We start from the raw sequence: 24,463 nt of genomic DNA on the forward strand, positions 1-24,463 counted from the left end.
TCCGATTGTGAATGCATCGGTTTGTTTGATTATTTAAATGTACAGAGAGTGGGGGTTGTGTTTTCTCCATCTATTCGAACCAGTTCAAGTTCCAGCCATGATCCAGTCCCAGATCAACGTTAGGATTCGGCCACATGTACTGTCCAAGATCGTCAAACAAGCCGGTGAATAGGGTATTGGTGCCGATCTCGTCTCCTGCCATTAGCGGCTGGGTCGAGAAATCAGCTCCTAGGCCGCTCGGTCCAGGAGTAGCGTCGATGGTGTCGGCGTTGATGCTCGATACCTCGGGATCAGACATGGGCGGAGTAAAGAGTTGACTGGCCCTACGTTTCGACGAATTCGCAGCTGCAACAGGACCCAGAGCTTCAACATTCTGATCTTTACTCTTGGGCCTCACTAGATTGGTGCCAGCGCCCACGGTAATAGTCCCGAAATAGGGCACGGTGACCTTGCAGGTCGCCGACGATGTCCAGTCCCTCTGCTGGGTTCTGCTATCAAAGATTGCACCGAGAATATTGGCAGACTCGGCAGCGACAGAGCCGCCACTCTCGGCCGCGGCCTGACGAAGAATTGTAACAACATCCCGGACGAGCTCCCAGTCCTTGTCGTCTTGTTCTTTGCTGTGATCCGGCGATTCCTCCGAGTAGCCGTGCAGGTGAACGATGAGGAGCATGCCCATGGTGAAAGCTAGGAAATCAAGAATCTTGCACAAGTAAGACCGAGTGATCGTTCGCAGGACTTTGTATAAGGCCAACCCTTCCCGGGTAGACTGGATCGCCGTTCGGTGGCAGAAGCTAAACCGTGGATCATGGGGATATTTCAACATGAATGGAAGATGAAGAAGGGCGCGGTACATCTTCGGTATGAACTGCAATGGCATCCGTTCGTGGAAACTTTCCCGGTCCTCGTCGGGCCCAGGCTCGGGGCCTGTAACACTCCGAGGCAAGGCCTCCCAGGCGTCCATAAGCTCTTGGTCAAGCCGCAGTGTTGACTCGAGACACATTTCCGACGGGTTCTGGTTGCGATCAATCATATGTCCACTGATAATGCCGAGGCGTAAGATATATTGCTCTGCAGCCGGGATGTCTGAACTGAGCCGTAATTGGGCTTGAGGGATGAAGAAGGCATCTGCGACTCCATATGGAAGACCGAGAATCAAACTCAGAGATCTATCTGCGGTCGTTATGGCACACCAAAGCTTCAGTCGCCTTTCGAACAAAGTGTCTGCCGGTCGAGGTGTCCGGGTTGATAGATGCATTCCCGCGAGATGCGCAAACTCGATAGCTCTGCGGACCACTAGCCACGCTTTTCGAAGCCGGCCTTCATTCAAATGATACTTGGAGAGCAGCACCTGACACTCCATACCAGGCAGTGTCGCGGCATAGTCATCATCACGAACAATCAAACGATCCGCAGCTGCACAGCAGCGTGCAGCAAATTCCTGAGGATCGATCGGGACTCGCAATGCATTGAAGTCGAAACCAGGTGGGGATTGTAAAACGCTTATAGAGAGGCAAACCAAGCCTTTCGCTATTTCCGCAGGCGCCACTAGACTCTCAGAATAGGACTTGGCCTCGAATGCATTTAGAAGTTCGGGGAAGTTGTCCTTCCACATGCACCAAAGCCCCGATCCTTCTTCGACAATTTTGCGGATATCCTGCTGACAGGGAAGTAAAGATAGAAGCTCTGTTCGGACTGTTCGTGCTTTGGGTGATACATCTTTAGCGCCCATGAACTGGTCGTTAATGGACGAATCCTCGCGACGACTGACGAGATAATTATCGAATAGTTGCATGACTGGCGCACTTTGAATCTGGCAACTAGATGGTCCTAGCTGGTCTGACTCGCCTGATGGAGGCGTCATGTCTTCTATTGATGGTCTCCGCGCTGTAAACTGTTAGCAAGTAAAGAACCAGAAAATAGGACCGCGCGTCTGTGGGCTGATTCACATTGTCTACCTGGTGAGCGAGCAGGGCTGCTCTCGTCTAATCGTTTCGCGAGATCCTGCACTATATTTTCCAAATGGGCTACACGTTCCCGAAGGCTGTACCGCTGATCTCCTTGAGCAGCATCCGAGGTGTTGGGCTTTTCAGAGTCGTACTCCTGGTCAATACACGTAGAGCCACGCAAGCGACATTCATTGCAAGCTTCCGGGCGATCAGGGTTGAAAGTACATCGAATCTTGCGACGGCGGCCTAGAGCAGAGTTCAGTGTGGTTTCAGAGTGATGTATCCCACGACATTGAACGTACATTGTGTACAGCTTTTGGTCCCCTTTCGCATCTTCTTGCGAGGTGGGCCATTTATGTCATTCCATGAGTCCATTTTTGCGGCGATAATGGGGATCTACTTGGAGAATGTCGAGGCTCAGCCTCTCCGGACCAAATCGGACCAACACCGCCAGTGCAGGCAAGGGCGCCGGGCGGGACTGGGCGGACTTCACTGCCGTGCGGTCTCAGTCGCTTAGAGAGGTACCAGGTGAAACTACCAGCAGCCTCAAAGCATGCAAGTAGGAGAGAAATGAACCACCGCGGAGATGGATCAGGGCGTGTCATACTGTCTGTTGGGGCCCATTCGTCCGTCAATTTCGGCCGAACCGAGAACCAATCATGAAGGTGGTTCGCATCGTTCTGGTCAAAAGGATTCGAAGGCTATTTGTAATGAGAAACGTTGCCTTAAGAAGGTGAATACTGAATACTATTAACAGTCTGGTAGACTTTGATTGATTTTGAATACATTCCACGGGAGGGGAGAGAAGGTACAACTCGCTACATCTTCAATACATCTTCAATACATCTTCAATACATAGAGGTACATGAACAGGATTCAAGCGAAAACTCCGGCTTATCCCCCGGATCGGTGATTCCCGCGCTGTGAATTTAAGGTGGCAGACAAACAAGAAAGAAAAGGGGTGTCATAATACAGGGTCTAGACAAGCAGTCCGGACTATAGGCGAGAGGGTATTAATTGGAGCCTTACTCAACCACACGGGTAATGAGACCGGTGGCAACGGTGCGGCCACCCTCACGGATGTTGAAGCGCTGGCCAGTCTCGGCAGCAACGGGACGGTGAGTCTCAAGGACCATCTCGACGTTGTCACCGGGGTTGACACGGCGGGACTCGTCGTTGTCGGGGAAGGTGAGGTCACCGGGCTCATCAGCAGTGCGGATGTAGACCTGGGGGCGGTAGTTGGCGCCGAAACCAGTGCGGCGGCCACCCTCCTCCTCGGTCAGGACGTACATGGACACCAGGAACTTCTTGGCGGCCTTGGTGCTGTTGGGGAGGGCAACGACCATACCACGGCGGATGTCCTCGCGGCGGATACCACGGAGGAGCAGACCGGAGTTATCACCAGCCTGGGAAAAGTCGCAAGACTTCTTGAAGGTCTCGATGTCGGTGACCTTGGTCTTGATGGGCTCGTTGGAGCCACCGATGATCTCAACCTCGGTATCCTTCTTCAGCAGACCGCGCTCAACACGGCCAGAAACGACGGTACCACGACCGGGGATGGAGAAGACCTCCTCGACGGACATCAGGAAGGGCTTGTCCATGTCACGCTCCGGGGTGGGGATCCAGGTGTCAACGGCCTTCATAAGGTCGTCAATGCGCTCGGTGCCGATGTCAGGGCGGCGGCCCTCGAGGGCGCACAGGGCGGAACCGAAGATGATGGGGGTCTCCTCGCCCTCGAAGCCGTAGGTGGTGAGCAGATCGCGCATCTCCATCTCGACAAGCTCCAACATCTCGGGGTCATCGACGGCGTCGACCTTGTTAACGAAAACGACGATCTTCTGGACACCGACCTGGCGGGCAAGCAACAAGTGCTCACGGGTCTGGGGCATCTGGCCATCGGAGGCAGCAACGACGACAATGGCGCCGTCCATGTTGGCAGCACCAGTAATCATGTTCTTGATGTAATCGGCGTGACCGGGGCAGTCGACGTGGGCGTAGTGACGGTCCTCGGTCTGGAACTCAATGTGGGCAGAGGAGATGGTGATACCACGCTTGCGCTCCTCGGGGGCCTTGTCAATGGCATTGTAGGCGAGGAAGTTGGCCAGACCCTTGGAGGCCTGGTGCTTGGTGATGGCAGCAGTCAGGGTGGTCTATAGAAGTTGACACGTTAGAACGAGAAAAGCGGGAAGACCGGAATAACCGAGTTAAATCATCATACCTTGCCGTGATCGACGTGACCGATGGTACCAATGTTGACGTGGGGCTTGTTACGCTTGAAAGCAGTGGCCAGTCCACGGGCAGCCATCCTGTCGCTGGCGAAGACATGGTGGACGGGGTTGACGGCACGCGGGCGCAGCAGGGAAGCCCGGCTGGAGCGCGCCAGAATGTTTAGGGAACGGGAGATGCTCGACATCTTGCAATTATGAACCCGAAAACGATAAAGAATGGAGACAAGCAACAAGAAGGAAAGTCGATGGGAGACGACGAGAGGAGAATCAACAGCCAAATTTTCCGGGCCTGGCTGCTTAGTCATGTATGGGCCAATCAGGGGTCGCGAATTGCGGAGGTCAGTCTGTCATCAGATTCACGAATCCACGATGCGCGTGGCATTGCTAATTGGCAGACATATTGGGACATTTAGTTCCGAAGATCGGGTTTTCGATAATATGTAAGTCTAGTGCGTTACAGGAAGGGGCTTGAAATATGGTCGAAAGGAGGAACCTGTCCCAACTAGTGAATCGAAGCATATTCAAGTACGCCACGCGATCAATGCCATTTGCTCAACATTGGGGTATTGCTTAAGGTTACGTAGGATTATCTGCATGATGCTATTCCAATAGCTCGATACTATATACAATGGGCTCCAATCCGCAAACCTGTCATTTCTCCTTCCTGACGGTAATGATAACATGCTTGCCGGGCTCTCCCTCCATAGCCTTGACTTGAGTGCCTCCAATCTCTTTTGTGGTATCCATTACACTCTGCATGACATGCTTGATCTCGTCCACTGTTGCTGCTCGCTTGCCCTTCTTCTTGGTCAAGACGAGCTCCACCTTGGCACCCTTCTCCAGGAAAGTGGTCAGCTGGCCCAGGCGGTGTTTGAGGTCATGAGCATCGATAGCCCAGTTCAGCTCCAGCTTCTTGGTTTGAATCTTGGTGGCCTTGGCGGCTTTCGCTCTGGCCTTCTCTTTAATCTTCGTCTCCTTCTTGTTCAAGATCTTGCAGACAGGTGGCCTGTCGGGGGCTCCCTCGCTCACTTGTTGGAGGAACCACTCGCGGTGGTCAAAAGAAGCCAACACCTGAGAAAGCCTGATTGGAGGATCGAGGTCGTTATCCTTATTTACCAACTGCACGTACGGACCTCCGATAGCTTCGTTGGACGGCCACTTGTTGTAGTCGCCAAAGGCAAGGCGGCGGGAATGTTGTAGAGACCTCATTTGTAGTCCATTTTGAACTGGGAGAACATTCCGGAGAGGACTGGATTGTACGAGAGCGGCTCGGGGGGCTCGGAGAGGTGCGAGGAAGGTCCGGCGCAAGGCCTGCGCGGTGGACATGAGACCACGGGTATGGTTCATGATGGCGGGGTTGGGGGGAAGAAGGGGAGGTATCGCAATGAGGAAAAAGGACGATATCAGTAAATGATATTATCGAGAAACATACGGCAGAAACAACCGGGCCGGATATAGAGCCAAGTGGTGAAGACGGACGAGAGTCGACGGATGGAGTAATTCCAACGCCACATCTGCGCCACAGCTCTGAAACCCTTGAATCTGCAGCCCTCCTTTCTTTTCTCCTTTCTCCAACTCCGCAATCTCCCTTTTGGATTTGGCGATTCTGGAGATTCAATGGTTTTGATGATTTGTCTTTTTGCTTAAAACCCCTCGCTCTTTCTTTCTTCGGTGGCAACACCCTGTCTTTTACTTATCTGTTGCTCGTATGTCGACTGGAGTCGACAATCAACAGCCCAGCAAATTAGATCTGAAGCCGGTCGCTCGTCAGCGCTCCGTTTCCCACAGTTTCGCTTCTGCTTCTCCGAACTCCGTCGAGTCCGGTCGAATCCCCGGTATACAATCCGACACAATGGTTTCACAAAGTCAAAGATCGCGGTGGTTGAAGACCGGAGCCATTGTTGGCTTCATCTTCATGGTCCTTTTATGGCTGTCGCCCTCTAGGCCGACCGTCTCTTCCTCTACTTTCTCTCAAGGTATGCGTCGCAGGTCAGACAAACTCAATCACCATGCCTAACAGTTCATTCCTACGCTAGAAAAAGCACCCTCCGCCACGGGTCTCACTACCAAGTGCTCCAAGCCTTTCGATTCTTCTAAACCTCTCATCCAGTATGCGCTCATGATCGATGCTGGTAGCACTGGCTCTCGTATCCACGTTTACCGCTTCAACAACTGTGGTTCTACTCCCGAACTGGAGAACGAGGTCTTCGAGCAGACCAAGAAGAAGGAGGGTGGCTCTGGCCTTAGCTCCTACAAGGAGGATGCCGAAGGTGCGGCGCAGAGTCTGGACCCCCTTATGGAAGTCGCTCTGCAGAACGTGCCTGAGGAATACCGCCGCTGTACCCCAATTGCCGTCAAAGCTACTGCTGGTCTGCGTCTCCTGGGCCCCGAGTTGAGTGCGAACATCCTGGAGGCTGTGCGCCACCGTCTGGAGAACTCCTACCCCTTCCCCGTGGTAGCCCGTGAGAAGGGTGGTATCGAGATCATGGACGGCTCCGACGAAGGTGTCTACGCATGGATCACTACCAACTACCTTTTGGGCAAGATTGGTGGCCCCGATGAGAACCCCACCGCTGCTATCTTTGATCTTGGCGGCGGTTCTACTCAGATTGTCTTCCAGCCCACCTTTGAGCTGAGCAAGGCCGGTGGCATGCCCGAGCATTTGGCTGAGGGTGACCACAAGTATGAGCTCAAGTTCGGTGGCCGGGAATTCGAGCTTTACCAGCACTCTCACCTTGGCTACGGTCTGATGTCTGCTCGCGAGTCCATGCACAAGGTGGTTCTCGAGGCTCTGCTTGCTAACCACGACAAAGATCTGTCCTGGTTGCAACGCCCCATCACCAACCCTTGCATCCAACCCAACCAGCAGAAAGAAGTTACTGTGAAATTCCCCGATGACCATGTTCTCGGGCCTAAGACCACTGTGACCATGGTGGGCCCCAAGGACGGGTCTGCCCCCGCGCAGTGCCGTGCCATCGCAGAGAAGATCCTGAAGAAGGAGGCCGAGTGCAAGGTGGCTCCCTGCTCTTTCAACGGTGTCCACCAGCCGTCTCTGGCGAAGACCTTCGCCCGTGAGGATGTGTTCATCTTCTCCTACTTCTTCGACCGTACCGCCCCTCTGGGCATGCCTTCTTCCTTCACTCTTGACGAACTGCACCAGCTCACCTCCAGCGTCTGTGCCGGTGAGAGCAGCTGGAGTGCCTTCGAGGGTGTGGAGGAAGCTCTGAAGGAGCTTCGCGGCCGTCCGGAGTGGTGCCTGGACCTCAACTTCATGCTGGCTCTGCTCCACACCGGCTACGAGATGCCCATGTCGCGCGAGGTCAAGATCGCCAAGAAGATCAAGGACAACGAGCTAGGCTGGTGCCTTGGCGCGAGGTAAGTTATTATGTCTCTATCGTTTTTACTGAACAATATGCTAATTCTATTCACAGCTTGCCTCTTCTCAGCCAGGAATCTGGTTGGACTTGCCGCATCAAGGAGATCTCATAGATCCTTGCACGGTGATGTCTTCAAATTTATCAATTTTTAATCATACGGTTCTGCCATAGTGTGTGATGGGTCCATGCATATAAATAGATTCTCGACATGTTTTCTTTTCGTTTTACTTCTCTTCTTGACTCGTGTCTTCATCTACACTTTCTTTCTCTTCTGGAGAGTTGACGAACTGCATTAAAATGAATGAATCTTCATGTCTTTCCATGTTTGTTTCAACAGCTTAGTGCTATCCATTAATGGAGTATGACTGCTTGTAAGAGTCACTGCTGGTGCAGTCTCCATGAGTAGAATGTGGGATCGAGGCTATCATTCAAAATGTTCAAAGATTGATCCGAGACTCCTGTACAAAACTCCGAGTCGCCAAAAATCATCACAAGTATTCACAACTTCACTCCGCCATCTCTTCGATCGAAGGCTTCTCCGCATCTGACTTCTCAGACTTCTTCCCACCCATAAGCTTACTCAAGACGTCTGAGTCACCCTGCCCGTTGGAACCCCCATTCGCAGCATAAGGATTCTCATCATCACTATCGGCCTCACTCGAGTCATCACCTTCACGCTTTTCCTTAAGAACTCCCAACCCAAGATTCTGCGAACAGTCAGCACAAGTCATACCAGTGAGTCTCAAAGCATACCATTTCAATATACTGCTTCCCATCTGTTTCATCGGCATCATCTAGCACGATATCCTTTCCGCGCCCAGCAGCAATCTCTTTCTCTAGATCATCATTGGCCTCCTTCATCTGCGGCAGGAACGCTGACAAGCGCGATAGGAGATCCGAGCCGGCCTTCACCTTCATAGGCTTTATCCTGGGTTTTGGGCGGTGAGGAATACTCGGTATTGTGGATGCGCCAGCTGTTGTCTGGTTTCTTTCTTCATCTTCATCTTCTGATGAGTCGGACTCGCTCTCTTCTGAGGAAGAGCCGGAGGACGAGGTCGGGTCGTCGTCATCGGAGAAGTGTGCTGAAGATGTCTGGTGTGTTTCTTTGGGGGTCTCATTTGTCGCCCTCATAGTGAATAAATGTGCTGCTTATTGCGCGGAGGTATTGGAGTTGACTGCGCTGAACTGGGACGCGGATTTTTTGTGGGAAGGTCGGGCTGGGATGCTAGGGAACGGGTAGAAATGTTTCACAGGGTAATAATACGAGTAATTTCGTCTTGGTAGATCCTCGTGTTCAGGCAACAATAGGTGTGAGAGGTTGGAGGTGTGCGTTATGAAAAAAAGTCGAGTCGCGAGCTGGCGATTTCAACTTTTTGGGTGGAGCCCGATCCGATAACGATAAGGACCTTCACGTTAAGCCGGATCGGGATTGAGATCTGGATCTGTGTAGATTTCACTAGGGGTATCGTCCACTGAAGTCCATTAATGAGTTATGGCTAATATTACAGAGAGTTAAACATAAATTTTTGCCTTCAAGTCAAGCACATCTAGAGGAAACTTGGGCTTTTTCAACGACTGCGGCTCCTGCGACGACTTCGACTGGGACTCCTGCGTCGCCGGCTGTGGCTGCGGCTGGGTTGTCGAGTTCGACGGTCCTCTGGCTCCTTCGCAGGCTCTGTTGTAGCTTCGGTCTCTCCCTCTTTCGCCTTTCCAGGCTCAGAGCCGGGGATGTAACGGTCAATATCACCAGCCCGGCCAGGTCGAGCATCACGCTCTGTAGATCGCTTTCGGCGTCGAGGTGAAGTGCTGCGGTTGCTGTTTGGTGGAATGTAGCGATCAATGTCGCCAGTGCCAGCGCCAGGAGACCGGCGTCTTTCCCGCGATGGTCGTCTCTCGCGGGAACGCCGCCTAGATCGTGATCTTCTCCGTACAGTAGATCGAGAACGCGAGCGTTGTCTAGGAACAGCTGACTTTGAGCGTGAGCGCGGGCGGTCCCGAACACGCGGACGGGAGCGGGATTGCGAGCGCGAGCGACGACGAGAGAGAGATATGCGGCGAGGGCGATATGCATCGCCGCGGTCTCGACTTCTGTCGCGGCTGCGATCAGGGCGGCGCCTGTCGAAGTCTCGGTCTCGCGACCGAGAGCGTGGACGATCTCGGATCCTATCGCCCTCTCTATCCCCTCTTCCAGTAGATCGGCTACGGCTGCGACGTGCAGGTCGGTAACTTCTTTCATCTCGGAAGTCACGGTATCCACGACGTTCATCCATGGCGCGATCTCGAGACCTCACAGAAGTATCACGAGAGCGATCACGGCGCCGGTTCGGGTCATATCGAGACGCCTGTCGACGACGAGACCTGCTACGGCTTCGACTGCGTTCTCTGGTTTGGCGGGTTCGATCACGATCCGCAATTGAATCGCGCCTCCTGGAATCTCGGGAGAGACTGGCACCTCTGTTTGAAATGTTAGGTAGCTTTGGATCGTTGGCACTCCTAGTCTGGGTAGAGGTTGCTGGTTTCAGGCCATTTTCAATAGCCTCGGCCTCTTCGAAGTCGAACTCGCGCTTCTGTCGAGCCTTTGCAGCGAGTTCTTCACCTTCTTTCAAAAGCATTTGCAAGGCAGCCTCCTCTAATGATTTCTCATCTACTGGTGGTGCAGGAGTCGGATCCTTTGATGTAGAAAATTTTTCGCGTTTCGGATCGCGGCTGCGAGGAGAAAGACCACGGTCAGAGCGATATGCTGGTGAGCGATCACGATAATGATCTCTGTCTCTGGTTCGACTGCGATCGCGATCATAATCTCGGTATCTGTCACGATCCTCTCGCCGCCGTCGCTCATATCTCTCCTGACGCTCTCGCTCCCGTTGATCATCGAGTGCACGTTGCTCCTCGCGCAAGCGCTCCCGTTCAGCGCGCCGTTGGTCATCGATCTCCTTTCTTCGAGCCCTGTCTTCGTCTTCTTTTTGTCGCTCGAGTTCTCGCTTCTTTCGTTTCTCTTCCGCCCTGGTGCGATCTTGCTCCTCCTCGATTTCTTTTTGTTTGCGCATTTCTTCGCGGTAGACCTTGTCGCGCTCTTCCCGTTTGGCGTTCACCTCTGTCTCGTAGGCCTCGTCTGTTTTACTACCGGCTTCTTCCTCCTTGGCGGCTGCTTCTTCACCGATTTCTTGGCGACGGATGGCGCGGATATCACATAGAATCGATTCGAGATGTTTCGAGGCTAGTTGGTCAAGGGATTTCTCCACGTTCTTGTAGACGTCGCCACGGTCAACAGCTCCTTCAATAAGCGTCGCAGCTTTCCCCCTTTCACGAGACAGATGTGCTGGCTCGCGCTCAATTTCGGACTCGGCCAAGGCGATTAATTGATCAGTAAAATTGGTCTTGAACTCCTGTGGAGGTTTTAGCCACGACAATGACGAGATGAAAGCAAGACGGCCAAACATACGCCATCATTGAATTCAGCCCAAATCTGCTTTCTCATGTTGTCGAATCCGCCCTTCTTCCTGAACGAATGAAGAAGTTTGTCGATAGCTGCATGTTGCGCGGCAGACAGAGGCAGATCATCGGCCTTGAATTTCTTGCGCTTCAAGGACTCAATATCCAGTGCTGGCCTCTTAGTGCCCGGCACATCCTCCATAACCTCGTCAGTGGCCATGGTTGTACGAGGAGTACAAGGAGGACAGAGCAAGGGCACTGGAGAAAGTCGCGTGCAGACGATAAGCGATAACACGGGAGATGTCGGGGTAAAGTTAATCCGTGCTTAGAACTGCGGGCGTTTGATTTGCTTCACCTCCCTCCTGCCCCGTTGCGACCTCAAAGCCCCGACCCCATCCAATTCCGACCGCGGGCCACCTTCACTTACGACAGCGCGAAGTCAATACTTCCTGCCCTGTCGGAATTCATCGGCACCTTTAAACACCCTTTTTTCCGCCTACGCCCGGTCGCGATCATGGTCCACAAAGTGCTCTTCTGGAGCGGCTTCGGTGCGTACCTTTCCCTGCTCCAACCTCCTCTCTCATATCGCTCTACGTCACACAATTACGCTCCCTGAACTTCTCTTTTTGACTATGGTACTAATCGCGTTACGGTCTATTAGGCATTGCCGTCCGCCTCTGGCAACTCGGAATCGAGATGCGTCCCATCCTCGCCAAGGAATCCCTCTGGGTTTACCCTCTTTTCGCCGGTGTTGGTGGCAGCTTCGGCTACTGGCTCCAGGGTGTCGAGAATAGACAGCTCCGCATGCTCGCCCAGCGAAGGGAAGCCATTCTCGAGAAGCGTCGGCGACGAGACCAGCCCCAGGGTCTCAGCAAGTCTGAGGAGAATGCTGTTCTGGCCTCATAAACTGTTTTTTGTCCGAATGATTTGAGGAGGTTGAGCATTGCGTGTGTATTCCCTTTTTTATGTGTACCAAAATTCGACGGTTTGATATCGGGATTTCATCTGGGAGGTCTTTGCGGATGTAACCGGCAGCAATTGTGCTGTAGAATATGAACAAGACTTTCTATCAATTATCGTTACATTCTTTCTTAGCTATACCTTTTTGACCTGTTCAAACTGTCTCTTTCCCAGGCATATCCATTCAATAGTTAGAAGTACGTTTTGATACCTTATGGGGTTCATTGTCTTGATGCAGAACTAAAAGTGGATTCGTAATGTACAGAAGGATTCTAGATGCATTGTCAAAGGTTATTTATGCGCCAGCTCTTATGTTTTTTCAATGGTGAACTGGAGGGACACCTCCCACTTCTGTCCTCCGGTTCCATATCCCCCACCAAGACGGTTCCGAATCAAGCTTGATATCTTCTCTCGAAGTCGACCAAGGCTATCCTCTGTGCCAGAGACACGCAACTTGACGTTGGCCATATATAGACCATAGTGAACCTGCCAGAACCTGGCATCATCGATACCGAACACCGCTGGATCGGCCTCGATATCTTTGATGACATCAGACACCCCTTGACCTGAATAGGACATGAGAAGCATTGATCCTAAAGTCTTCACCAAGCGCACCCCAAGGAAGCACATGGAAATAGCAATCGTGCCAGAAAGGAGCTTATCAAGCCAATCGTAGATGCGAATCGACACAAGGGGCAAGAGCAGGAGAAGGGTGGAGCAGGAGAGGGTCAAGAAATGGGAGGGGTTACTCAGCACCGACGGAAGTGAATCAATATATCCAAAGCGCATAGCCTTTCCAATCCGTGCATGGTTCTTCAAACCAATTGCAGAAACCAGGGTCGAGGAAATAGCCAGCACGGCTGTAATATCCACACTGCCTAATGAAACGCGCTCATGGACATGCATATGGTGGGGCTCATGACCAGATTTCTCCAGGAAATGCTGCAGATTGTGGGAAATCAAGTCAAGACCCATGAACATGAGAAGCACACACATAGCAAAGCCAGCCAGCACCTCGGCGCGCTCGAGGCCGAATGGGTGACGAATGCTAGATCTCTTCCATACTTCGAAGTTGCCCAGGACATCCACTACCACACAGAGAAGCGCTCCAAGTGAGTCGAATAATATCAAATGGGATAATGCCGTCATGGCTAGTGACCCGTGCGCCGTCCAGAGAGTATAGGCCGCCACGAACATGTGGCACACACTCCACCAAAACCGTGTCTTCTGGTCCTTTGACATGCTAGATCGGCATTCCTTCATTGTTGGCATCGGAAGTGAATTGGGCAGAGCTAGGGGCGCGCGGGGGGGGGCTCGAGGAAGATCTGATGCGAGATACTGCTGTGCTTGTATTTGTGGCCACGACGTTGCCCAATGTTCTATCAGAAATCAATATCAGTAATTGTTTCGCAATAACTTTGCAGTGACACAAGACTTACCGATTTGATCACCGGGCTCTTTGCCATAACAGTAGTATTGAAATTGAACGGCCCCGCGTTGGGAGATTCGCCCGATCCATTCTGCGTCAGGGTCCCATTCTCTGGAGGACTGGTTCCAAAGCTGAACGAAGCTTTCGTAGGGCTCAGGCGATCAGATTTCACAGGTTCCAAAGCGGCGCTCTTGGGGAATGATTCCTTCAGCGGCGACAGTGAGTCGCGATCGATCGATACTCCTGCATTGGCGTGAGAGGAATGGGCCATGCCATCGTCCGATAGAGGGGATGGAGTGCGTGGAGGAATAGGTAAAGGGAGGTTCGACGCCATCTCGAGGATCTATCGAACACGTCTCCGTAAGAATAAAGTCGATGGGTGTCTCGTGAAGGAGTCCGGGGGAAAAGGAGATAACAGAAGCCATCGGTGCCTGATAGACCAGGTGTCAATCGGCGGGAAGGGGCGGGGGTTCTAAGGGCCTCGACCGCATGTCATGTACATCATCCACTCAAGTCTAATCTTGATCAACTACCACCCTCGTCATTCATTACTATCCGCGCTCTTTGAGCTTTGCAGTCTGCATAGTACTTGAAGTCTTTGTACTTCGCTCCTTTCTGTCCTTTCCCCGCGATGCTCACCGTCTCGATCTGAGGAAGCATCCGATGCGGAGAAACCCCTGTGGCACCGATGACCGATGGATAATCGCGGTTCTTTCTTATTCCTGCTGCTGGTGTTTTACCTGCTCCTCAGCTCACAGTCACGTCCTCCGCTGATAGATGAGGACCGGGAACGCCAGCGTGAGCTCGACCAAGAGCGTCATGCGCTCCGACTGTTGAACCAGTCGAAGTATGGGGACTTCGATCCGCCGGCGGATCATTGGCTTCCTTTCGCAGGAGTTCGACAGAATGACAGTTATGCATGGGACCTCTTTCCGAACGTCCAAAGCCGTGTGCGACACCAGTTACAGACTATTCTCTCGACTGCCGGGCTCGAGCCTCCGATAGGTCTGGACGACTCCAACCCGTCGTCGGCGTTGAACTTGACGAAGCTCTTTCTCCCCGTGTATCGCAATACTACAGGGAAGCTGCGGGGTGACTGGGTACGACAAACTGATGTACAGCGCAAAACACCTCTCAACACGTCTGCTATCGCTCATGAGCACGAGTACTTCACTCATGACTTTAGCTCAAACATCACTGGAAATGGTGGCACTTTCTCCTTTGATCTGGAAGAAGGAGGCGGAGAGGAACTCCGACGAGGTGAAGGTCTAGTTCGAGAAATTAGAGCGAGCTTGACGGTCGAGAGCGAGGACTTCTGGGGTAGTACCTGGTATCTCTCGTTGTTCGGGATGCACTTCCCAGAATCTGGATCGATCATTCTGACTACCTCAAGTGAAAAGTTTGGTGGAATATTTGCTTTGCCTCACTTTGCGCTTTCCCCCGATACTTATGAGCTGTCCCATCGGCTTCTGCTCAAGTCTCTCTCTGATACCATGTTGGAAAGGCAGTATCGTCCTCCAACCCTGTTCCCATGGGCTTCTTTGGCTGGATCAGAGCAGATGGAATTCCCTGCGCCCAAGTGTGAACACATCATCTTTCTCCAGCAACACCCTGTCGTGGTTGACGGTGCTATCGCCGATCGGTTGCTGTTGGAGCGAATGGAACGAGAGCTCAGGTTCCCGATGGGCGCACCAATTCCAGACCCTCCTCTTATGGTCATGTCTGCCGTGGTCTTCTCTCCCGACTGCGGGTACATACTCGAAACGAAAGGGGCACCGGAATACCCTCCCTCCGAGCCTCTGTACCTTTCTGGGCCCAAATACGAGGAATACAGTAAATATGCGGCTCGTCTCATATTCGTCGTTGCCGCTGTCTTTGTTGCACAAATCAGTCTTCTTCTACGCCAGATTAAAGAGGCCTCGACCCCTTCGACCCGGAGTCGCGTCAGTTTCTATACCATTGCATTGATGGCGCTGGGGGATGCCTTTGTCCTCACTTTCATCATTTTGGAGCTCTACGCCGCGGTTTCCTTCTTGGTCCTGGCAACCGCGTCCTTTTTGGCCTTCCTTTCCGTCAGTTACATCGGCATGAAATTCATGATGGAGATCTGGGCTGTGCAGGAGCCAGAACGGCGAGATGAACGGCCAGTCAGCACACCGGCTCCCACCACACAGCCAGGAACTCTTCCGTTGCCTGCGACTGCGGCGGTCCGAGATACTGGCGCCACGCCTATCATTTTGACACCCGATCAAGATCCTCCAGAAGATGACCTGGATCCGACACCAACTACCAATCGCACTACTCCTCCAACTCCGAGACAGATGCGCAGTGATGTTGGTGCCATGTATGCGCGCTTTTATCTCGCACTTTTCGGAATGCTCATCTTATCCATCTGGGCTGTCCTCCTGCCCAGGCGCTTGGGAGGCATATATGCCCGCGCGTTGTCAGGAATCTACATCTCATTCTGGGTCCCGCAGATTCACCGCAACGTGATGCGGAACTGCCGCAAAGCGCTGCGCTGGGATTTCGTCATCGGTCAAAGCATCCTCCGGCTATTTCCATTCTTGTACTTCCTCACTGCTCGAGGGAATGTGCTGTTCATTAAACCCGATTGGACGACCGCATTTGTAATGACCGGCTGGATGTGGTTGCAGGCATGGGTGTTAGCCAGCCAGGATATTCTAGGCCCGCGGTTCTTCATTCCGCGGGGCTGGGCACCTCCTGCCTACGACTACCATCCCACTCTGCGTGATGGTCCTGGACAAGATGACGACCTCGAGTCTGGAGGCTCTCTATCGATAGCCTCTCTCCGGGGCGACGAGCGGGATCTGATTACCGAGTCCAAGGATGACGACAAGCATCGTCCTCGTGACCGTAAGAAGGTGATGTTTGACTGTGCCATCTGCATGCAAGATATCGAGGTTCCTGTTCTCCCCACGATTACTTCCGCGGGCGGAAGTAGCGTGACTGATGGTGCTGCAAGCATTCTGAGTCGTCGACAGTATATGGTGACTCCTTGCCGACATATCTTCCATACTGCCTGTCTTGAGAGCTGGATGAGGCTTCGGCTTCAGTGTCCGATTTGTCGTGAATCTATTCCTCCTGTATAAATTAGATCTGATCTCAATGAATATCCCTTTCTGTGCATAGACCTCTTGATCATACGATGGGTCCATGTCTTATGTCTAATGTTCCAATGTTACTTCCTTCCGTTCATAGATCGGGTAACTGGTATTGATCCCTGGCACCTGGGAGCTTTTTCTCTAGCCAAGTTCTCGGGCTACGAGCATGACTTGTATCTGAGTGCTCTGAACAGTATTCAGGAAGCTTGCACATATGAATATCGATTATCTTATCTTCGTTATGTGGTCAAAGCCGTGGAGGGCTCGACATATCTAAACTCTTTTGTTGAAAGAAAAGTGTCTCCGTTAGACAAAAATAATATAAAATCACAGGAAAACATAAGAAATGCAAAGGCGTCACAACCTATGCGCAACAATTCGCCACAACTCTAATTCCGACATATATTCTCTACAACTACAACCTCAGATCTAGTGATCGATGGTCTCGTTGTAGGCGGCCTCGTCCAACAAAGCCTCGAGCTCAGCGGCGTCGGAAACCTCAATCTCGGCAATCCAGCCCTCACCCTCGGGGCTAGCGTTGATGGTCTTAGCGTTGTCCTCTAGGACGGCGTTGCCGCGGATGACCTTGCCGGCCACAGGAGAGAGGACGTCCGAAGCGGACTTGACGGACTCGACGGCACCAACGGGCTCACCGGCGCCGACCTCAGCGTCGGCCTCGGGGAGCTCCACGAAGACAACGTCACCGAGAGAGCTGGCGGCATACTTGGTGATACCAATCTTGGCTGCGGGGCTGTGTTAGCTTGTTGCTATTCAATTGCACTCAATATATCCTATCCGTATAGATAGATGACATTGATAGGACATTAATGGACTTACCAGTATTGGTGCCCTCGGCCAGCTCAATCCACTCGTGCGACTCGGTGTACTTCTTCACCTGGGCTATAGATGCACCGTCAGCAATCTATGACCTCATGAAGCTCAATTTGGTCCACGACAGACCACAACGGATCCATTGTCTCTGTATATGGCCCATTGCGACCACCATGACCCGCTAAGAAGACAGGATAACTCACCAAGAGGGCTCTGCGAGAAGCTCCGGGTTCCCCGCGGGAAGCGGAAAGCAGGCGCAGCGCGGCAGGTAGAAGCAAGAGGCTTCTGAGCAAGGGCCCGGGAAGCAAAGGGACGGATGGAGCGGGCGACGGCGGACATTTTGGGAGGGTTGGGAAATAATTGAAAGAAAATGAAGGGAAGGGAAGAGGGGAGAGTTTAAGAAGGAAAGGAAAGAGAGGTGCTTCCCCGGCGGAGTAGGTTGACGCTGATAAGGCGATGCCAAGACTTTGATAAGCTCCGACTTCGTTCGGTTTTTGCGCGACAGGAGACTCCTCTTTGATCCTCTATTTAATCGGGATTTCACGCCACCACTCGATGCAATGTTGTACGAGCTAATTGCCATCGTATGTTCTTACCCAACTCTTATCCCTGGGTGATGGTTTTGATTTTGGAAACTAACGTGTGCGCTTCCGTCAACAGGTCCGCCCGGGCAGCCTCCAAGAGGTTCGAGAGTACGTTTCGCGATAGGAATTCCGGCTTCCCGCTTCCTCAATCGGCCGACCAACTAATTTTGCCTACAGAATCGCCCGTAACGCTGGTGTCCAGGTTATCCGGTCCGGCGGTGTCGTCCGCGGCTTCACCAACTGGGGCCCGTTCCGTCTGCCCAGAGTCACCACCAAGCACCAGGCTCGCTACAGCGAAGGTCACCACTTCATCATGCGCTTCGATGCTTCCGGTCCCGTTCAAACATCTATTCGCCGCACTCTCGGTCTCGATCCCCGAATGATCAACTTTTCCGTCGTCAAGCTGGGCGACAAGCTCGAGGAGATCAAGGACATCGAGGGCAAGGTCCAATGGAACAAGTCCCGCAGCATCACCGACGCTATTCAGGCTTCGCGGTCATAGATAAACACCCACGGACTTTGTGATGGGATTTGGGATTAGTTTCGAGCATCTTTCTTTTTGTGTATCATTATGGCTTGGGGAATCGGGCATAACCCCTCAGTACTGTCAGCACGATTGGCGCACCTTTGTATAAAACCTGCAATCTGATATTTTTCTTCCGATATAACACTCATATACTGCAATATCTGTCTGCTTTCCTTTTGACCGTTTATTATAGTGCCACGTGACTTTCCCCGCGGTTGCCTCGGCTCCCCAGTTTCAACCCCGATATTCTCCCCTTTGGATCGATCTTCAAGGCTCTCCACACTAGATGCCAGGCTGATTTGATCGTACGGGCACGAAATCGGAGTCATTCAGTTCATCTGTTGTGGACAAAGCCTTATCTAAGTCATTTCTCAGCGAGGGAACAATCACCGCGGTAGGCCCAGCCTGCAGATAGCAGACGATTTTTGGCTAGATTGTTGGCTCTTCTCCTTCTTTGTACATGCTTATCATCTTCGTTGGGCCTCGCCTATCTGATCATGTCTTCACGCGAGGCGGCAGATGGTGATCCGGATGAACTGGGTTCTCCGGCCGAGTTCGTGCAGTTGATGGCGTTGGAACGACTTGATAATAGCGAAGTATTACACGCCGATACAGTTGAACCAGAAAAAGTTGAACGTTTCCGTTCACTGGCTGCTCCATACGCTCCTGGCATGAATAGCCGCTCATTTGGCGGTCACGTATACGCCCAATCTGCATTTGCCGCCTCAAAGACAGTCGGAAAAGGATTTGTGGTCCATGTAAGTTTGTAGTAGCTCTCGATGATAGTATTGAGTGTCTACTTGGATGATTATTGATATTAACGTATGCGGTAGGATATGACGGGCACCTTTGTCTTGGCCGGCCGGCTAGACGTTCCATACGTGTACACCGTACGGCATATTCGCGATGGCTTCATGTATTGCACACGGGCTGTTGATGCTCGACAAGATGGCAAGATCTGCTTCTCGTGCCTATGTTCATTCAAAAGAGATGAAAATCAATGCGACTTCCACCACCAGCCCCCACCGGTGCAGGAGCGGTTTCGGGAAGTTTTGGCGGCCAAACGACCTGAAGATCAACCTCTCAGCCCCGATGCTGATGCGGACTGGTGGACTGAAATAGTCCAAGATGGCGACATAGAAGAACAACTCTTTCCCGGTCTTGACGTGCGGAAAACCGACATGCTGGACTATAACAAGTCCAGAGCCAGCCGAAAGGGACAAGCTGAGCATTGGCGTCAATTGACACAATATCGACTCAAGGGATCTCCAGATGAAGATCCCGGTGCAACACTTTCTCAAATTCGAGAAAGAGACCAGGCTGGCGAATACGATAATCTCTATGCCTGTGCGCATATGTACTCTAGTGACAAAAACTCTCTCTTTTTGATTCCGCGGGCCCTGGGTATCAAGAATTGGAGTGAAATATGCAGTCTTACTTTGACGGTGATTGTCCACCATCACGGAGAGGCATTACGAATGATTGATTGGGACACCCCTAGCAGCGATGGCTCTGGTGTATCGATGAAATGGTTCATACAGGAGGGTTGGACGCCTCGGTCAGGAGAGAACAGAGCCGTGCACGAAAGCCACTTGTGGGGTCCTGATGGCACATTGATAGCCACGTCGTTACAGGACGGTATGCTTCGACTGCGGAAAATTGGCCGAGCAGGCAATCTGTAATCTACTTTGACGCGCAGAGTTGGCCCTGTTTTTTAGACTTCAATGTTAGAATAGATGGTGTCGACATTAGATCTAGTCGTCGCCGGCACAATTTTTGAAATTCATAGATATTGTGTTATATACCCGAAAGCTTCTAATGTTGAAAACTAAGCCCAATTGTAGACGATCGAGTATTCGCTGCTTTTCCCTTGTATATCTCTGTAGTCCCCATTGTTTCCTTAAGATATATCGAGAAGTCACTTCACGATTGCTCAGAATCAGCGGCTTATTTGAGGTTGCGAACTAACAAGAACCAATACCTAGGAAATCGGCCATCAGATCAAATTTATTTTAGACCAAAACAAAAGCCTAAGCCCTTAAAAAGTCCAATCGGTCTAGGCGCTTCGATACTATAGATGAGAATCACGTGCGGTATGACGTAAGGCATCAGTGGATCTTCGTATTGTCTTCACTTTCTTCACTTTGCATTCGCGACTCCTGCGCGCCATTTCGGTCCAACACGTTTCCCACCATGATTCATGATCGCCTGTGAATCCAACATGTTAAAGACACTTCTCGTGGTATTTATCCACGGATTTAAAGTATGAGCATCTCGGCGCATTTCCTTGCTGACACTTCCCCGCAAAGTACCTTCTCCGCGCCTGCATATTGAAATACAATCAACCGAGAGCTTGGCTGACCTGTCTTCGAACTTTCTAGGGCAGCGACGACACCTTCGGCAATTTTCCAGAGCATCTGCGTGTTCTAGTCAACAGGGCACTTCCAGCTGTCAAGGTCGCAACAACTGTGTATCCGAAGTTTGAAACACGAGGTCAATTAGGAGAAGCCGTGGGGAGATTTCGGGAATGGTAAAGCTATCTGATACCTTTACACCTAGCCTGAAAGCTTGTACTAATTGGTCCTACCTACTACAGGCTTCAGAATACCGTGATCGATTTGGAAGTTCAAAATCAAACCGCGTCGCCCACCGTTGATCCATCTGTTCATGTATTTCTCGTTGGACACTCCATGGGAGGGATCGTGGCAGCAGAGACATTGCTGTTACTAGCAGGTGAACAGCCCGTTCCGCACAACCCAGGGTCAGACTCTCAGCCAGGGCCCCAAGCCGACGATCATGCGCCCGCCGTGGAACCCGGCACATTCATGTTTCCTCACATCCAAGGAGTCTTTGCCTTTGACACTCCATATTTGGGCATTGCTCCAGGTGTGGTAGCGCATGGTGCAGAGGGACACTATCGAAATGCCACAACAGCATATAATACCTTTTCAGAAGTTGCAGGGCTGTTCGGATACGGGGGCAAGGAGGGTGAACCTGGAGGAACTGCTTCTGCCACAGCCGCGAAGGAGCCTCCGAAAGCTCTAACATCATCTGACGATGCTGCTGCAGTCCCATCATGGCAGAAGTGGGGTCGATATGCCATGTTCGCTGGTGCTGCAGGCGCAGTGGCAGCCGGTGGCGCCGCTGCTCTTTACTCCCAACGCCAGAACCTGTCTGCAAGTGTTGACTGGGTATCCTCGCATCTCGCATTTATTGGATGCTTGGCGCGAAAATCTGAACTGGAGCAACGTATCTCTAAATTAGCAACCGTGGAGGAGGAACGGGGCATTAGTTGTGTCAACTTCTACACCTGCCTTGGAAAAGGAGCGGGATCCTTGGTAGAGAACATGGCAACTGGAAAGACTTCATTCACTCAGAAGATCATTCGTTCAAAGAACAGAACATTTTGCGCGCTTCCACCAGCGGTGGAAAATGGCGAGGAAGTCCCAACTTCAGCTCGGCCTGGACTCCGGTGGACAAAGGCTGTCAACAACCAAGCCACAGATGAAGTGAAGGCACACGTCACCATGTTTCTACCTAAAGAGAACCCTGCATTTTTCGACCTTCTTAGTGAGGCCTCCAAGACGTTGGTGGCATCGATCGACATGGGCTGGTACCAGACGTCAACGGGGCCGGACGAGGGGAACAACCCCAACCTCCAACCTGACGAGCGTGCACCAGGAAGCGACGACTTCATGGATGCGGATGACGTCGTTGTCGTGGATTGAAACAATTGCCCGAAAGCACTACTAGTGACTTTGCCTTTCTCCACCCGTCGAACTCTCCTGGAAAATTTCCTGAACGTGGAAACTTCTATTCCGTACTAAGCCCCCTGATCGGCAGTCTCCATTTTAAAGTTCCGCCGGCCGGAGACCCTACTGTACCTATGACGGCCAGCGCTGATCTGACACGAGATAAAAGATTGCGGAGCAGGGTGAGACATTTGTTCTACGATACACCATCGTCGAGCTAGCAGAAACTATCAGTTGGCACAGACCCTGCCTAATATGTTAGGGTTTCGAGAGAAAGCGGCGTTATCGAAAGTTGCAGATCAAAGCCACGTTGACCCTGTCACTCGTTTCAGTTTGGCAGACTTCTGTGCCGTCACTCACTGGTATTCATTGGTATGCCAAGTATGCAAAAAGTCTCCGAGAGATCTCAGCGTACACTGGACACGGTACACTGGACACGGCATAGGTCCGGACTGCCTTGCTTCTGAAAGCTCGTGGCCCGTCTTCCGATAGGGAAGATCGGCTGTCCAGGTTTGATCAAGCCTGTACATACTTTATGGTGCCAGAGATATGCACATTATTGGTATAGGCAATCCATTTTATGGTAACCCTCTCTGTCTATCATTACAGAACAGCGCGTATTGCATTAAATTAGCGTCTGGGCGCAATATCAATACATTGAACTATTGAAAAACAATATCTTATTAATGGGATCCGAAGTAACGCTCTATCCCATCCCGAGACCCTCCTACCCCATGTGCAAATGTGCAAAGTATGATTGAAAATCCCCACACGTGCATGCAAGCATCCCGTGAGATGTAAATCCGGGTTGAAAATAAGAACTAGAACTAAATTTATGAGACGGACAATTCAAATATCGTCAGATCAATGGTCACATGTACATGTAAAGAAGGCAAAAACGGTTAGTAGTTGTGCTGGCTGTAATTCGAGGCACGGTGGTCACGATGTTCACGGTGGTGATACAGGCTGCCCGCGTATTCGGAATTGTTGTCTTGGTAGAGGGTTTGACGACGCTCTTCCTCCGGGAGTAACTCCTTGACTTCCCAGGTGTTCGGCTTGACTCCGACAGAGAATTCCAGGTCTTCTGTGGTGATAGAGTCCCAGAACTATACCATGTTAGCATCATGTGGACACTGAATTTCGGAATTCCACAGCTTACCTTGTAAACCATCATCACTGCAAGCAGGTTGCAGAAGGTGGCGAAGAACAGACCATCCAGATAGTGCTGGACGTTATTGCAGATGACGTCACTGAATTCATAGAGAAGCACCTGCCCGATGATGAAAACCAGTAGGCCGAAGCAGATATTGCCGAGAGGCCAGCGGTCATCAAGGGTATTCATGACCAGCAACAATTGCATGACGATATAGATTGCAACACAGATGGCGTTGAAGAGGTATAGCACCACAAACAGGCCGACAGTGTTCTCAGGCCCCAATCCACCCCATGACTTGAAGGTCAGCAGGGAGATCACGAATGTCATGACAAACATGGCAACGGAGCTGATGCGAATCAACCACACCGATAACGCGGTTCCATCCTCGTACAGCTGGAAGCCTACGAAGCCGTTGACCAGCAAGCAAGCGCATAGAGACGATACCAAACCACTTTGCACTGCTACAAAGTACGGGAACGGCCCGCTCTTGGGAGGAACCACACCCGCATCAATGATAAGAGAGCAGATCGTCAGCGCTAAGTAGATGTAGAAGACGGTAATAATCTCCTTTCGGCCTAGTAGCATTCCTTGAGTATTAGCAATGCGCAACTATAATTTGTATACCCGGGAGTAACACGAACCGACAGCAGTGAATTTGGACCTGATATGCAAGATCATAATCACGGTCATGGCCAGTGCAATAATGTGCATAAACGAAGCGGCACCCTCGAATATGATTGTATTGGCGACCTCAATGTTCCGCGCATAGCAGTTGGAGATGATGCCTGTGGCACCGGATATCGACGAGGGCGGTCCCACCAGGGAGCACAGCGGTAGCGGCACCTTCTCGCATATTGAGGTGAATTGGCCGAATCCCATGATGCTGGTGGATGGTGGATGGTGGATGGTGTAACAACAAACAGAGGCTATCCCGTTGTGGTGGGCGGTCACAGAGCGAAGGCTGTCTCCACAACGACGGGGGACGGTGGAGAGAGGGTGACGACTAGAGGTGCTTGGAGCTGCTTGGGGCTACCTGGAGCACTGGCTGATCTCTCACTTTCGCCTTCTGCGCTCTTCACTTCCCCAGAGCAGATGAGTTTCCTTTTTTTTGTTTTCA

General features: G+C 51.8%; 14 protein-coding genes across 14 annotated transcripts; 6 read left to right on the forward strand and 8 right to left on the reverse strand.

Moving 5' to 3' along the window:
• Positions 1–70: 70 nt before the first annotated feature.
• On the reverse strand, positions 71–2,324 carry N7443_001089 (uncharacterized protein; the record flags this gene model as incomplete). The annotated part of the gene is made up of 3 exons (XM_056881145.1): positions 71–1,887; positions 1,959–2,195; positions 2,252–2,324. 3 exons carry the CDS (start codon positions 2,322–2,324, stop codon positions 71–73), a joined length of 2,127 nt encoding a protein of 708 aa, XP_056746383.1.
• A 650-nt stretch (positions 2,325–2,974) lies between these two features.
• N7443_001090 (translation elongation factor Tu) lies at positions 2,975–4,362 on the reverse strand (the record flags this gene model as incomplete). The annotated part of the gene is made up of 2 exons (XM_056881146.1): positions 2,975–4,099; positions 4,168–4,362. The coding sequence occupies 2 exons, from the start codon at positions 4,360–4,362 to the stop codon at positions 2,975–2,977; spliced, it is 1,320 nt and encodes a 439-aa protein (XP_056746384.1).
• Positions 4,363–4,828: 466 nt separating this feature from the next.
• Positions 4,829–5,524, reverse strand: N7443_001091 (putative translation initiation factor IF3; the record flags this gene model as incomplete). The annotated part of the gene is made up of 1 exon (XM_056881147.1): positions 4,829–5,524. One exon carries the CDS (start codon positions 5,522–5,524, stop codon positions 4,829–4,831), a length of 696 nt encoding a protein of 231 aa, XP_056746385.1.
• Positions 5,525–5,885: 361 nt separating this feature from the next.
• N7443_001092 (guanosine diphosphatase) lies at positions 5,886–7,666 on the forward strand (the record flags this gene model as incomplete). The annotated part of the gene is made up of 3 exons (XM_056881148.1): positions 5,886–6,153; positions 6,214–7,552; positions 7,609–7,666. 3 exons carry the CDS (start codon positions 5,886–5,888, stop codon positions 7,664–7,666), a joined length of 1,665 nt encoding a protein of 554 aa, XP_056746386.1.
• A 394-nt stretch (positions 7,667–8,060) lies between these two features.
• N7443_001093 (NOPCHAP1/New4 family protein) lies at positions 8,061–8,685 on the reverse strand (the record flags this gene model as incomplete). Its single annotated transcript, XM_056881149.1, has 2 exons — positions 8,061–8,261; positions 8,308–8,685. The coding sequence occupies 2 exons, from the start codon at positions 8,683–8,685 to the stop codon at positions 8,061–8,063; spliced, it is 579 nt and encodes a 192-aa protein (XP_056746387.1).
• Positions 8,686–8,885: 200 nt separating this feature from the next.
• On the reverse strand, positions 8,886–11,206 carry N7443_001094 (BOD1/SHG1 domain-containing protein; the record flags this gene model as incomplete). The annotated part of the gene is made up of 4 exons (XM_056881150.1): positions 8,886–9,026; positions 9,302–9,790; positions 9,846–10,940; positions 10,997–11,206. 4 exons carry the CDS (start codon positions 11,204–11,206, stop codon positions 8,886–8,888), a joined length of 1,935 nt encoding a protein of 644 aa, XP_056746388.1.
• A 294-nt stretch (positions 11,207–11,500) lies between these two features.
• Positions 11,501–11,892, forward strand: N7443_001095 (putative NADH-ubiquinone oxidoreductase 14 kDa subunit; the record flags this gene model as incomplete). The annotated part of the gene is made up of 2 exons (XM_056881151.1): positions 11,501–11,534; positions 11,648–11,892. The coding sequence occupies 2 exons, from the start codon at positions 11,501–11,503 to the stop codon at positions 11,890–11,892; spliced, it is 279 nt and encodes a 92-aa protein (XP_056746389.1).
• A 363-nt stretch (positions 11,893–12,255) lies between these two features.
• N7443_001096 (cation efflux family protein family) lies at positions 12,256–13,709 on the reverse strand (the record flags this gene model as incomplete). The annotated part of the gene is made up of 2 exons (XM_056881152.1): positions 12,256–13,325; positions 13,382–13,709. 2 exons carry the CDS (start codon positions 13,707–13,709, stop codon positions 12,256–12,258), a joined length of 1,398 nt encoding a protein of 465 aa, XP_056746390.1.
• A 361-nt stretch (positions 13,710–14,070) lies between these two features.
• On the forward strand, positions 14,071–16,485 carry dscA (ubiquitin-protein ligase dscA; the record flags this gene model as incomplete). Its single annotated transcript, XM_056881153.1, has 1 exon — positions 14,071–16,485. The coding sequence occupies one exon, from the start codon at positions 14,071–14,073 to the stop codon at positions 16,483–16,485; it is 2,415 nt and encodes an 804-aa protein (XP_056746391.1).
• A 441-nt stretch (positions 16,486–16,926) lies between these two features.
• Positions 16,927–17,667, reverse strand: N7443_001098 (glycine decarboxylase subunit H; the record flags this gene model as incomplete). Its single annotated transcript, XM_056881154.1, has 3 exons — positions 16,927–17,240; positions 17,335–17,397; positions 17,532–17,667. The coding sequence occupies 3 exons, from the start codon at positions 17,665–17,667 to the stop codon at positions 16,927–16,929; spliced, it is 513 nt and encodes a 170-aa protein (XP_056746392.1).
• Positions 17,668–17,888: 221 nt separating this feature from the next.
• On the forward strand, positions 17,889–18,414 carry N7443_001099 (mitochondrial 37S ribosomal protein bS6m; the record flags this gene model as incomplete). The annotated part of the gene is made up of 3 exons (XM_056881155.1): positions 17,889–17,912; positions 17,989–18,020; positions 18,090–18,414. The coding sequence occupies 3 exons, from the start codon at positions 17,889–17,891 to the stop codon at positions 18,412–18,414; spliced, it is 381 nt and encodes a 126-aa protein (XP_056746393.1).
• Positions 18,415–18,935: 521 nt separating this feature from the next.
• N7443_001100 (acyl-CoA thioesterase) lies at positions 18,936–20,120 on the forward strand (the record flags this gene model as incomplete). Its single annotated transcript, XM_056881156.1, has 2 exons — positions 18,936–19,196; positions 19,272–20,120. The coding sequence occupies 2 exons, from the start codon at positions 18,936–18,938 to the stop codon at positions 20,118–20,120; spliced, it is 1,110 nt and encodes a 369-aa protein (XP_056746394.1).
• Positions 20,121–20,659: 539 nt separating this feature from the next.
• Positions 20,660–22,166, forward strand: N7443_001101 (esterase/lipase family protein; the record flags this gene model as incomplete). Its single annotated transcript, XM_056881157.1, has 3 exons — positions 20,660–20,701; positions 20,820–20,968; positions 21,035–22,166. 3 exons carry the CDS (start codon positions 20,660–20,662, stop codon positions 22,164–22,166), a joined length of 1,323 nt encoding a protein of 440 aa, XP_056746395.1.
• Positions 22,167–23,092: 926 nt separating this feature from the next.
• Positions 23,093–24,225, reverse strand: N7443_001102 (chitin synthase export chaperone; the record flags this gene model as incomplete). The annotated part of the gene is made up of 3 exons (XM_056881158.1): positions 23,093–23,296; positions 23,350–23,921; positions 23,988–24,225. The coding sequence occupies 3 exons, from the start codon at positions 24,223–24,225 to the stop codon at positions 23,093–23,095; spliced, it is 1,014 nt and encodes a 337-aa protein (XP_056746396.1).
• Between the last annotated feature and the right edge of the window lie 238 nt (positions 24,226–24,463).

This window comes from Penicillium atrosanguineum (assembly GCF_028827265.1).
Source record: "Penicillium atrosanguineum strain IBT 20685 chromosome Unknown utg000001l_segment0_segment0, whole genome shotgun sequence".
In the NCBI taxonomy this organism is placed as follows: Eukaryota; Fungi; Ascomycota; class Eurotiomycetes; order Eurotiales; family Aspergillaceae; genus Penicillium; species Penicillium atrosanguineum.